Raw genomic sequence first — 14244 nt, 5'->3', positions numbered from 1 at the left:
AGCAAGTATTTGCTGACTCACTGATCAACACAGAGAAAAACACTTGTTTTTCATTCTCAGTAAGAAACTTTGGGAGGTAACTTGGCCAGGCACAGAGAGAACAGCATCAGCAAACTAAGAAACTGAAGGCGCATTCACTCTGCCTGGAACCCTCCTAACCAGTTTAGATAAGAATTCTAAATTGTCCCCACTGATTTACCCATTATCCTTATTGAGAATCTCATCCCCATCAGACAAATCCTTGTCACGTAGCTTCTGTGCCATGTTTTCCTTGCATGTGTCACTGCCAGGCCTATACATATCCCTTAGCCAAAGTGGGTGCCTTCTCCAGAAAAAGCCCTCCTAGAAAACAGACAGGGAAATAGGAATTCTGCATTTCCCTGCTTTCTCCCACTACAAAACATGCTGGGCTGCTCCCCATGCCAGTGCTCCACTGGGGACTCTGTGCTATTGCCCTATGCATGGTTGGCACTATGCTTCCTATCAAGTTACTAAACCACCAGTGTTTATCTGTGGTCATTTAGTTCGATTATTAAATCTGTTCAGAATTTCTTTTTTCTTAATAACTTACTTGTTTATTTTTTTAGAGAGAGGGGAAAGGAGAAAGAGAGGAAGAGAAACATCACTGTGTGGTTGCCTCTCACTCGCGCCCCCAACTGGGGACCTGACATGCAACTGAGTCATGTGCCCTGACTGGGAATCGAACCAGCGACACTTGGTTTGCAGGCCGACGCTCAATCCACTGAGCCACACCAGCCAGGGTGGTGTTCAGAATTTCTTTACTCATTCGGGCATTGAAGTCTCACTGATTTACTAAATGTGATTTAGTAATGACTCTTTGCAGAAGGAGTGGAGGAACCTGTGCCTTATCACATGGAATCATGTAGCCAGGAATCTGTGCTGGACATGGAAGGAAGTGGGTAGCTTTGGAGCTGGGTTGAGCTGGAGGGAGCCCAGCAGCACACCCCTGACCCTCAGTGGGATCAGCAGGAGCTGAGGCAGGACAAGTGCATGAAGAAGTGACCCCCCCAATATGTTTTATGAAATAAAGGCCTGAGGAGGGAATCTTGGGCAATTACTGCTCTCTTACATTCTTCTTTACCTGTTCTCTCTAGCACCTCCCTGCTAGCTATCCAACAGTTGTTTTTCATTTAAAAAGATCCCAGAAACCTAATGTGAGTTTTTCACTAGCTTGTAACAGTGGAAACTCCCTATACCATTATAGGGCACACATTTGCACATGAGATTAAGAGCTTGTAGGAAAAGACAGGCCCCACCATGAAGGTAAGCTGTGGGATCCAAATATTCTGACAACCCCAAGGAGCTGATGAGGCCGGAAGTGGATGATCCTCTACAGACAGGAAGTGAAGCACGTTGTAAATAGCTGGTATCTGCTGAGCCAAGGGACCCAGAATAAGTTGTTATTTGACTTAATAACCTATACCCCTTGAGGACCATGTGTTTTCCTGTTCTCAGGGACTGGCTGTATTGGGGAAGGAAGGGGGACACACATCCTCCGGAAATAGGGGCATGGTTTGATCTGTGCTTGCGTGACTGGAGACTTTGCCCTCTTGTTAAACATGACGGCTGGAAGACAGGCAAAGGCAAATGTGGCTGACACTGGCCCTTGTTGGTTGGGAAGCTGGACACTCCATCTGGCTTGGCTGCACATAGGATTCTGGGAGAGAACTCTTGAACGTGGGCTGGGAAGCAAAATGTCAGTTGGCTCTTTCCCCTCCCCCTGTTGGGGGCATGTCAACGGTCATCTGCAGGCCTGCCAGTGGTGACCAATGCAGGCCTGTGAGCAGAGGCCTGGAGGCATAGACTCTGTAAGATGCCTGATGCTAGACAGAGACCTGAGACCAGCTAAGCCACCTAGTTTGTGATACTTTGGGGTGGGAGAAGAGGTTCCTGGTGCAACCTTGAACTGAGCTGGCAGAGGGTGACAGTGATTTTTCTTAGGGAACAGGCTTTGAGGCAGGCACTTGCTGTTATTTCCTAAGACCTTGTTGATAATAGCACTGTGAACAACTTTTTTGTTCTTGTGTTATTTTTAGTTCTTGAACTATGTAGTAGTTGTAATGACAAATATTTAAATAGCTATTTTTGGTGTCATATTCCAACTTTTTCTTTCCTCTCACTTTTGTTACCCAGATATTTTAGGCAAAAATTTGCCATTAAATAAAAGATTTTTTTCTTTTCGACTGAACTCCATCTTAGAAGATTTGCCTGGTGGGCAGCAGAAGAAGAACCTCCCTTAATGGTGGAGTTTGGTAACCTTCACCCTTGTTTGACCACACTGCTGCTTAAGCAAATACGGGCTCCCCCAGGGTTTCAAACTTCAGCACTGCTGTTCTTGCTCATAGCCTTGATATTTGTATATAAATATTTAACTATTTGCATTTTAATTCCTTACCTCATAGCTAGAGTTGGATATAAACTTACTACACATATTAAAAGGAGGAAAATAATGTATTTCATCAGCAATGCTGAGACAACATTTCCAAATACAATTCGCAGGAGCCTGGGGGCGGGGGTTCACTCCATGGTGGTGTCAGGCTTCGCTTTGTCAACCTTGGTCTTCAGCAGCCGAGTCTGAAGCACCAACCTTGGCTGCTGACGTGGAGGCTTCACCCTTCTCCATTTTGACCAGTACCTCATCCCCCTTGGATGGATCGTTGTGGTGTAGCTTCTGTCCCACACATCCCTCGCACGTGGTGTTGAGTGGCCAGTACATGTCCAAAAGCCAAAGTGGCCGCCTTTTCCCAAAACCACTCTCCTCACTCTTATGCTCCAGTGACTGTCTCTTATGTCGAAGAATTGAGAAAAAGTCACTTCCTTCTTTACCTTTCTCTGATGCTGTACTATTACAAATTGCAATGAGATAGAAAATTAGTATTAAAAACATGGCTACTATAATCAAAGTTGTAGCGAAGATGAGATGGTTCTTATACCCATAGCCTGGCACTTCTGGGGTGAGCTCACGTGGCTCCTGCTCTTCCTTTTCACCATGGGCTTCTGTCTTCTCATTTTCCCATCCAACTGGTGTAAAAAAAGAAGACTCAAAGTCTTCAGATGTATAAGTCTTTAGTTGGGGTGTTTGCTGATCCGAAGGCCAGGGCTCAGGGGGCCCCAGGGGAATGGAGGCCAGCAGGACAGGGTCTGGGGCAGGAGGCTGAGCTGGAGCCACCTGGCCCAGCAGCCACAACAGCTGCCATGTGAAAAGGAGCCGTGGGCTCCAGAGGGGCAGCCCAGACATGCCAGGGACAGGTCCAAGGTCCTGTAAGCAACAAAGGCAATTGGGACAGAGCAAGTGATCCAAATAAGCTGGATGCTGGCACCACATGCTGAGTAGGAGCCAACACTGGCAGTTGTGTCACAATTGGCAGCTGTGTCACTCTTAACAGCTGTGTTATGCACGGGCCCCTTAACAACAAATCATCCCTCCCCCGCCTCATGTTCCAACCTTCATTTAGGCAGCTTTACTAGTCTTGGGTTGGCGGTATCAGCAGAAGTGTGAGACTTCTCCCCAGAATCACCAGGGACCAAGTCATCTTCTTCCCCTGCAGAGGGGACAACTGCTTCTCACTGTGCCTCCCTTACCCCTCACAGTGAGGCAGGATTTGGGCTGCACACCTGCGTGGCCCAGACTCTAGCTGCCCAAGAGTTGTGGGATGGGGGCAGGGTGTTAAAAGAGGTGGGGACGAGGGTGCTGCAGGCTTCCCAGAGAGGCCACAGGGCCTGGCATCCCTGTAAATTCATGAGTGCCAGTTGAGTTCTGGCAATGTGAACTCCTCTGTTAAAGCAGAAACCTGAGAGGCCTTCTCCCTCCTCTTGGCCATACTGCTTCCAAGAAAAGTAGCTGACCTTTCTTAAGAATCTTCTTCACAGTTACATAGTTCCCTTGTTTGACATACACAGGTTAAGAGTTCTCTCTCCTTCCATATTGCTCCATGGGCATGGACTTCCATGAAGGCATTTTTGGAGTCTGTGAATATGTTAACCTTCTTTCCTTGGGACAGCATTAAGGCTCTTGTGGGGGCTATCAGTTCAGCCTTTTGTGCTGAGGTTTCTGGTACAAGGGCTTCAACTTCTATTACCTTGTCTGTGGTGACTACCACGTACCCAGCTCGTCACTGGCTGTTCTCCATGAAGCTGCTCTTGTCTATATACAGCTCCCAGTCTGGCGCTGCCGGTGGCTGGTCGAGTAGATTTGGCCTGCTAGAATAAACTTGGTCAAAAATTTTCTAGCAGTCATGCTGGAGGGCTGAATCTCCCTCCACATCTGGGAGCAGAATGGCCGGATTCAAGGTTGTGGTAGTTTGCAAGGTAACATTTGGGTTGTCTAGAAGAATGGCCTGGTATTTGCCCATGCGCCCTGCTGTCAGCCACTACCCTCTTTTTTGTCCCAGTAGAGTCACGACCTGGTGGGGCACCAGCACTGTAGTCAGCTGTCCCAAAGTAAACTTCTAAGCTTCCTGCAAGATGTCACAGGTAGCTGCTACTGCTCGGAGGCATGGTGGCATCCCTTTGTCATGTGATCCAACTTCGTTGAGAGGTAGGCTATGTGTCAGGGAGTGTTTCCTGGAGTCTAGGTTAGTAACCCCAGTCCAATCCCCTGCCTTTGATGAACATATAATTTGAAAGGCTTCTGTAAATTGGGCAATCCTAGCACAGGAGCCAAAAGTAACTTTTCTTTTAAGGTATCAAATGTTACCTGATACCCCCTTGTCCATTCAAAGGGTTCAGAGTCCAGTCCTTTCAAAGAATTGTACAGTGGCTTTGATATAGGTCCAAAGTTTGGAACCCAAATTTGGCAAAACCCTATATTCCCTAAGAACCCACAAAGGTGCCTTTGGGTCTCTGGGACTTTAGCGTAGCAAATTGCTTGTTTTCTATCCGCCATCAAACTCCTAGTACCTTGCTTCAGTTGAAATCCCAGGTATGCCACCTCCTGTTTGCAAATCTGAGCCTTGTGAGGAGACACCTTCTATTCCCTTTTGCCCAATGATTTAGGACTGTGATGGTGCTGAGCAAACAGTCCTCATAGGTGCTGCCAGGTATCAATATGTCGTCTTCGCATTGCAAAAGAACTGATTTCAATGGAACATCCCTTAAGTCTTTTGTCAATATTTCCCCAAATATAGTCGAGGAGTTTTAAGTCCTTGGGGCAGCATGGTCCAGCAGCACTGGTGCATGGCTTTTGTTCCTGGGTCCTGACATTCAAAGGCAAACAGCAGTCAAGCCTGTTCATCAATTGGGATGGAGAAAAAGGCATCTTTTAATTCTAAGACTGAACCATTCGCTATCTCCAGGCACCATGGTCAACAGAGTATAGCAGTTAGGTATCATAGGATGAATATCCTGAGCAATGTCATTTATGGCTCTAAGATTCTGAACAAACTGATATTCATCAGAGTGAAGTTTTTTAAAGTGGTAAAATGGGGGTATTATAGGGAGACTGGCATGGCTGAATTAGTCCCAGTTTTAAAAACTTTTGGCTGAATCCCCTCCAAAGCCTCCTTCTTAGGGGATACTGCTTCTTCTGTGGTATCTGGACCCCTTCTTTCAGGTTAACTTTTATGGGTTAGATGTTAACCATTTTACCTGGGTCCCATCAGCCCAAAGGATTTGATTGACCTGCTCCTAAAGCTCAAGTGGGAAGAGTTCACCTTTGGGACCTTCCAGGCAAATCATGAGCACGTGGAACTGGAGATCATGTTCCAGTGGGACCGCTACACATAATAGCTGTTTTTCAGGAGAAAAAGTTATCTGTGCACATAATTTGCAAAGTAACTCTCAGCCCAGCAATGGAATGAGATAGTCTGGCATGCAGAGAAATTACATACAATTCTCTGGTCCCCAAGCTAGTCCAACCATCCCAGTACCCATTACTACATTTGAACTTGTCTTTGTCAATTTCGTATTTAACACCCAGTATGTAGCTCCCATATCTACAAGGAAATCAAGTGGTTTGTTCTCCACCATCATCTGTACCTGGGGCTCCTGTGGGAAGTAGTAATAGATCAGGAGATGTCCAGGGAACCCCCGGGCCTCCTCATTCATCATCAGAGTCCCCTCACCTTTTAGCATTTCTCGGTGACGGTTCTCATTTCTATTTTTCTTTTTGTGTTTCTGGCATTCCCTTCTCCAATGGCCCTCCTCCTTGCATTAGGCATATTGATTGGCACCTGGTGAGCCGAGTCTCTCCTTCCTTTATGGTCCTGCTTACTCCTTTGGCCTCACCTCTCTGTTTCTAAGAACATCATGGCTTGCTTGACCTTTCTTGCTTCCTAGGAATTGTAATCTTTAAAGGCTGTGTCCACCAGCTGAGAGGGATTCATTCCTAATGCTGCATCTAACTTCTGGAGTTTCCTTCTAATATCTGGGGCACTCTGCCCAATAAAAGTCATGTTCACCATCCACATGTTTTCTGGTGCCTCTGGGCCAGCATCAGAGTGCTTACTATAGGACTGATGGATGCAGTTGAGAATTTCCAGAGCCCATTTGGAGAATAAAAATATAAGTAAGTCATTGCTGCTCTGAATCCCATTCCTTTCTACCCCCTCAAGGACCTTCCTCAAGTAGCTTCTCCCTCACCTATGCCTTCCACGTGTTCCTCAGAACTCATGCTTTTCCTAAACCCTTTTGCCACCCTACCTCTTTGCATCCCTTCATTACCCAACTTCTTAAAAGTATGGTCTACATCTTGACTATAATGCATTTCTTCACCCCAAATTTCAAATCACCTCCTCTACATCTTCTAATGGCCTTTTCTCATGCCCCATTCCCACCCGCCTCCTTTCCTGCAGAATTTGACACCGATACCCAGTTTTCTCAACCCTTCTCTAGAAACTCACCTTCTAGTTGGTTCTGGCTCTTCCTTCCTCACTTCCTTCACTGGCTCCCTGTCATCTTCCTCCTATTTGCCAAAAGAGCCAATCTGCCTGGGCTCCATCCTTTGTCTTCCTTTATTCTCTTTAACCTCTTCCCTCAAGTAGAATTGAATTTACACAGATAACTCTCAGGTTGCATCTGCTCAGAGATGCCCTACTCAGGGATAACCTGGCTGTCGCTAGGACTCTACAGCAGCAAATGCACTCTCGTGTGCATTCAAGTAAGGGAAGAGCTGCCCCACTACTTCTCTCAGCAGTAATTCCTTACAGTGGAAAACAGTGAAGAAGGAGGTCTGGGCTCTGCTTGGGAAGAAAAGTCTTTACATTGGTGTAAGGGCCAGTGTGAGGCCTGGGATGGTGTTAGGGGTTGAATTGTGTCCCCCACCCCCACCCCTGAAAGGGGTTGAATTGAAGTCCCAAACCCAGTATCTCAAAATGTGACCTTATTTGGAACAGAATGCTACCGTGAATCTATGTGAGCTCTGTACCTGCAATAATGAGCTCTACAGAGGCTAGACCACAACACCTTCACCATCTTAAATTTTTAAAGAACTCAATTTCTTACATTGATAAATAGACCTGGAAGTGATACCATTGGGTAGAGAAACTAACCCTCAGTGAAAATAATTTGAAAGAATTGCATAAGGATTCGTTTGAGGGCCTGCTGTTCCTCCAGTATCTAGACTTACCCTCCAGTAAAATACAATTTATCTAAGGAACACATTTGAATCCCCACATTTTTTGCAATATATAAATCTTCATACAATTTAGTCACAGAAGTGAGGTTGGGATGGAATAGAAAGGCAAGTTTGTACCAGCACAGAGGGCTCCGCGCCCCAGCCCCACTCCAGGCCCTGCTTGCTGAGCCACAAGGCAGCTCTGGCAGATGTAATGGTGCCCACGCCCGGCACTGGAAGGACTGCTCTGCCACTGTCCACTTCCAAGGGCTGGGCCAGACGTTATCCCCAAGGTCATTGAATCTCTTTCCTTGGTACGATTTTCTGAAAAAGAAAAAAAAGAAGAAGATGAATAAAATAGGATAACCATAATAATCTCCCTGAAAAGTTATGATAGACTAAATAAGTCATAGAAGCAGTTACAAAAGGGACATTTTGTAAAAGTACAAAATGCCTTACAGGTGAGTACGTACCTGGGCCCATCTAAAACCACTAGTGCGTGTCTGTAAAGGTGGAGATAATAAAAGAACCTGCCTCACATAGCCATTGTGGAAATTAAGCTCCTCCCGTAGTGCCTGACACAGAGACAAGTTTACAGGTGATCATCATCACGACGGCAGGGGTCCAGGAGAAAGGTCCAACGAAGTTCAGACCTAACGAAATGGAAATGAAGAAGAAGAGGACAGCTAAAGAGGAACTCATCATTCCGGGATCGCTTAATTATTGTGGAAAATTCAGAGACCCGTGGAAGTACCTACCCTACCTGAACTGAAGGCCACCAGCCTGCGCTTCGGCCAACGGTCGACGTCCTGGTTGCCCGTGGCAACGGCAGTCCCTGGCTCTGGCCGGTGGGCGGGGCTCGGGAGCCGCAAGATGGCGCTGCGCTCCTGGTCCCCTGAGCTGGGGTTCTGCGAGAAGATGCTGCGGCCTGCCGCGGTCTCCACCGGCCCCTCCCTGGAGTTATGCACCTTCCCCTCCACCCTGGGCTCCACGGTCGCGGCCGCAGCGCTGGAGCAGCTCCTGATTGTGGGTGAGACTCTCGCGGGCGCTGGGAGGGAGGTCCCCTGATAGGTGGCCCCTGGGCTGCGCTCAGCGGGAACCCTCCTCCTGAACCCAGGGCATCCCTGGCTTGGCAGAGCCTTTTCAGGCTCAGGTCCTGAAGACAGGAGAGGAGCCATAGGGTGGGGGTTAGGGCTGTCTTCTTTCTGTAGTGCCACTGGAGTGACTTGGCCCAACTCACACTGGTAGCTGGTGACAAATCCTGAACTCCCCTGCCGTTGCCATTTGCCTGCAACTGGAGTGCCCACCTGCATTTAGATTATGCATTCAGTTCTACCTTTTTCCTTCTTAACTTTTCTTTACAAACTGAGAAATTTAACAGGCAAACAAGAAAGGGAATGTTTATGAAGCTGTTGTTGTATTAGGCACAGGTTGGGGGGGGGCAGCTTAAAACACTCCCTTGGTTAGAAGCTGAACCTGTGATCAAGTCACCTAAGCTTAAGGTAAGACATAGTCCAAGGAACGGTGCTTCATAAAACCATCGCTTTACTCATTGTCTCATTGTTTCTAGATAATCACATTGCATCTATCATAATGTTACTCTTAGTTTGGGATAGTTTCTTTTTTCCTTCTTACACGAACTAATTTAACTTCACAGTTCTTGAAAGTTCAGAGAATTGTTTCAGTAAAACTGTTGACCACTGAAGAGACCTAAATGATTCACCTGTGTGCAAAGTCATTGAAGTCAGTATATCCATTCAATACTAGTAATTAGGCACAAAAATTTTTTTGCTAATTATTTTTGGACCCTCGGAGAGCTTTTCTTAGGAAAAAACTTCATTGAACCTCTTGTCCTGAGTTTGAGTTATAAAATATGTTGCTCTCCAGCCCATTCGTAAGTGGGAACAAGCTTGTGTTTTCATTCATTCCTTAAAAGGAAGGAAAGGAAATAGCAGGCAATGTCTGTCTCTGCCTAACACACACTTGCTTGCAAACTGGGTAACTGATTTTCACTTGGATTGAGAGCTTAGTTCAGTAAGAGAATCCAAGTTCCCTGGAACTGAGGGCAGTAATTGCTATTTACTCTTCTGAGAGGTGAATAGGGCCATTAAGGGCATGGACCCTGGAGTTACACCACTTGCATCTGAATCCAGACTCAATTAATGATGGGCTCTGTGACCTACAACATATGACATGACCTCCAAGACTTAGAAGTCTTACCTGGGAAATGGAAATCATCATAAGTTTATAAGAATCAACTTCAACTTTTATACAGTTAATTAACTGTGGTTTTGGGCAAAAATACTCTAAGATATAAATTGTGTGTGTGTATACATACAAATATACACGATAACATTCTTAAACCTACATTATATGCTTCTTATATTTGTCCCTTTCATAAATGTTTGTTAAATTTTTGTCCTACCCTATACACATCCCTCTTTCTACCATGAGAAATGCGAAGATGGACTTCATTTTTCTAATATGTTTAATGGTTTTAGAGAGAGGGGAAGGGAAGAGAGGGGGGCGGAGAGAGAGAGAAACATGGGTTGCTTGCTTTCCATACATGCCCCAACTTGGGATCAAACTCAAAACCTAGCTATGTACCCGGACCGGGAATCAAACCTAGAACCTTCCAGTTTATAGGACGATGCTCCAACCAACTGAGCTACTACACCAACCAGAACCAAATATAGACTCTTAAGGGAGTTTGTCCTCAAGGGGCATACAATATATACCTAAATTAGACTACTATGAAATAGAAAAGGACAAGTACAAAAGAGATTTGTATAAAGTACTATAGAAATTCACAGATTAAAAAATGTAATTTCCAGCTGAGTAAGCACTGAGGGTTAAATAAGATTTGGACAGATGAATAAGAGATCTTAATTTTGTTTTTTGTTTTTTTAGAACGATCACTGCAAAGTGACTATTTTAAATACAATGAAGAAGCTAGGATCTTTCTTAATGACATTGCTGTCGCTGTCAAGAAACTGGTATTGTATTATCTTATGAGAGCCTTTTTTCTAGTCTTCCACTTATTTCCTCACCAAACATTAATTTAGCACCAACTCTGTTCAAAATATTTTCATAGATAAGCAGGGAAAATATCTACCCTAAGTAAAAAAAAAAAAATTTTCTCTCTCAGTTTGCTAAGCATTTTAACCAGTGTTGCTTAACTGAGGACTATTGCCTGATTTTCCATGCAGAACACTGAATTAAGACCTGTGCTATGGAATGGGGCAAGCCAGTAAAGGAGGAGAGATACTGGTGATAATAGAGCTAAGTTAAGGGGTGAGCGAAATGGGCAAATGCTTGGGACCCCAGTGTGAAAGCATTACTTAACGTCTGAAAATACTGCATGTGTATGCCAATGAACTCTGCTCTCTATAAGCAGTTCCTTATATAACTGGTGAAAATTTTTATTGAACTAGACCATGCTGTTCAGTGAAAACAAATGAACAGAGATTGTTTTGGTTTTAGTAACCAAATAAATGTTTAATTCCTCTTTGAAGTGTCACAATCATTTCTCTGTTTGGTCCTGGATGATGTTTACATTGCCTCCTCAGCAGGGTTGGAATGGTGAAGCCTCTTCATTTGATTTAAAAAATATTGAGTAAGAATATACTAAATATTAAATATCTAAAAATATAGAAATATGGCTGTAAAGTAAATGAGTTTGGGTCTACAAACCGCTGATAAAAGTTAATCTCATTACAATTATATTTTATGTAATTATATAGTTGTATATATAACTGGCTGGTTTGGCTCAGTGGATTGAGCGTCGGCCTGCGAGCTAAGTGTCGCTGGTTCGATCTTCCAGTCAGGGCACATCAGAGAAGGAAAACTCTGACTTCAAAAAACCTCCGCTGCCTTGCGGCATACCTCTTTAGGGGAAAGGCTAAGGGAGTAAACCCCGACAGAAAATCCGGAGCCGGAGTCCCTAAGGCGGTTTGACGTTGTAGTCAACACCGGCAACTCCTGCGGCGCACCTGAAGCCAAGCTGTATTGACTCCGTCTTTCCCTTGGACCCTTCAGCTGCGAAGAGAGGGGGGGTCTGCTGCATGGGCAACAGCAGACCCTCCATATCACCCTGCCCAGGCTCTGTAGCTTCAGCTTCACTGGAGAGGACACTCCAGCGTCATCACAAGATGTCGATTCAACACGGGAGGAGACAGATACCGTGTCACTCCCGAGTCGGACTGCACAGCCATTCTTGGCGGTGCAGATAGACTCTTAAGAAGCTACACCATCGTCTCTCGAGACGGACGGCTGCCAACGACGGTATGTGTAGAATAGAATTATACTTTATGTGCCGACGAGACAAGAATTATACTTTATGTGCCGACGAGACAAGCAAAAAGAAGAAAGCAAAATCCATTATGATCCCACCACTCTAAAATAATCACATTACCTCCTTGATGAATGTTCTTCCTATTTTCAGGGTGTAGATGATGCCTGTATTGAATTTTATAGAAAAGTGGTCATACAATATATATTGGGTTGGCCAAAAAGTTAGGATGGCTCTAGTAGTGCTTAGTTGTCTTTAACTTCATGTCTTTAACTTACCAATACAATTTTGGTAGATTGTATTGTGACAGCTGTCATATCAGCATGCATTTATAAAAAAACATCAAAATTGGTGAATTTTTGTGTAGCCATTTTAATATTGAAGATGGAGGAAAATATGCAACATTTTCAGTGTATTATGCTTTAAATAATTTCAAAAAAGGTAAAAACATAACTGAAATGCAAAAAAAGATTTGTTCAGTATATGGAGAATGTGCTATGACTGACCAAATGTGTCAGAAGTGGTTTGCAAAGTTTCTTGGTACTATTGACATTTTGGCCAAATAATTCTTTGCTGCAGGGCTGTCCTGTGCATTGGAAAATGTTTAGCAGCACCCCTGTCCTCTACCCACTAGAAGCCAATAGCAGGGGACAGCTGACATACTCAGAATATCCAACTCAATAAAGTTATTGGTGAAAATGAAAAATGCATCTTTCATTTTATGGAAAAAACTAAACGGACTTTTCAGCGAGCCCAATACAATTTTGTAACCTGATTTTCAATGTTCATAAAATAGAATGGTATTTTATCAGGTCATATAGTATACAGCCAGTAGCACCATTTATTTAAAAGATAATTTATCTGTTTTTCCATGAACATATTTTTGAATTCTTTTCAATTAGTCCCATCCCCAAAATTATAAATTAATAATAATAATAACCACATGCCCACTGATTTTTTGTTTGCATTCGTTGGTATATTTAAGAGAAACATTGTTCTTTGTAAACCTAAGTATATTTTTATAGGCATTTTCTATTTTTTAATTAAGTAGCTTTATTAATGTCACCCTTTTTGTTGGAGTCTTGTCTCAAAATTGATTGAAACAAAAAAGGAAACACCTAGAGAAAGGTGATTTCTGAATAGAACAAAATAAACAGAAATTGAAAGATAAACTAACAATGACTCCTTAAAAACTGATTGTAGATACTTTTCCTTTTTCTTTCAAATAAAAATAGCAGCAGAAGGCATTTAATGAAAATCAGTTGTTTACCTTTGAAAACATTTATAGGGCATTGTTTAGGAAGTAATCTTTATTATTTTAATATGTAATTTAAATTTTTAGGAAGAAATGAGAAAAGCCACAATTGATCTTCTGGAAATTGAAAGCATGGAACTCAGCAGACTATATTTCCTATTGGAAACCCTTCCCAATAACATTAGCACAGAATTGGAAGGTATTTTGAAGTTAATAACTGTAGAAATTCAGTTTATGGTAAAAAAATAAATAAAGCCAAGTTTTTGTGAAAAGATGAGTTTAATTTATGATTACATAAGATTTGTTTAGTTATTTCATGTCAAAATATAGTTAGAAGGAGTACATGACACTAACACAGTAAGATCCTAAATAATTTTTCTGACATTTTAAGTGGAAATTATATATATATATATATATATATATATATATATATATATATATGCACATATATATATTAAATTTATGTAATTTAGTGTCTGAACAGACTGAAGATATATAGAATCAGCCCATTCCAAATTGATATTTATCCAGTTAAGTTAAGCAGCTTGACTGGCCCAAATCACCATTTTACTTTCTGTCTTTGAGTTTGGCTACTATAGGTACCTCATATAAGTGGAATCATACAATATTTGTTCTTTTATGACTGGCTTCTATCACTTGGCATAATGTCTTAAAGGTTCATCTGTGTTGTAGCATATGTCAGAATTTCTCTTCTTTTAAAAAATATTCCATTGTACATAGCACAATGATGCCTCAGTCTTCTTCAAAGTAGGCACCTTGGGACCTCACACAGTTCTCCCAGTGACCATAAGCTGCTCCATCTTATTTTTCTGAATATCATCAACAGTCTGAAATCTCTTCCCTTTCAAAGATGATTTCAGTTTGGGGGGAAAAGCCAGAAGTTGCCGGGCGCCAAATCTGGGCTATTGGGGACTGAGTCACCTGGGTGATTTGATATTTCACAAAAAAACTGCATAAGATGTGATGCATGAGCAAGTGTGTTGTAATAAAGCTGCCAATCACCAGCTGCTCATAGCTGCGGCCTTCTGAATCATCCAAATTGTTTCCATGGAGGAATGTTCAAGCTTAATGCAAAATTTGATGCAGATTCATTGTTCTATTGCT

At 43.2% G+C, this 14244-nt stretch overlaps 1 protein-coding gene across 1 annotated transcript in view; it reads left to right on the top strand.

Moving 5' to 3' along the window:
- The first annotated feature begins 8446 nt into the window (after window positions 1–8446).
- Window positions 8447–14244, top strand: part of CCDC175 (coiled-coil domain containing 175) — a 58744-nt gene continuing 52946 nt past the window's right edge. The window contains exons 1-3 of the mRNA XM_090270941.1: window positions 8447–8603; window positions 10484–10569; window positions 13207–13318. Of these exons, the coding sequence (XP_090127067.1) occupies window positions 8447–8603; window positions 10484–10569; window positions 13207–13318 (355 nt within the window). The remainder of the gene's footprint in view (window positions 8604–10483; window positions 10570–13206; window positions 13319–14244) is intronic.

Source organism: Furipterus horrens, unplaced genomic scaffold, assembly GCF_987537825.1.
Source record: "Furipterus horrens unplaced genomic scaffold, mFurHor1.1.pri manual_scaffold_3, whole genome shotgun sequence".
Lineage (NCBI taxonomy): Eukaryota > Metazoa > Chordata > Mammalia > Chiroptera > Furipteridae > Furipterus > Furipterus horrens.
The sequence above is the reverse complement of the archived record's forward strand: the minus strand, read 5'-3'. Positions and strand labels throughout refer to the sequence as shown.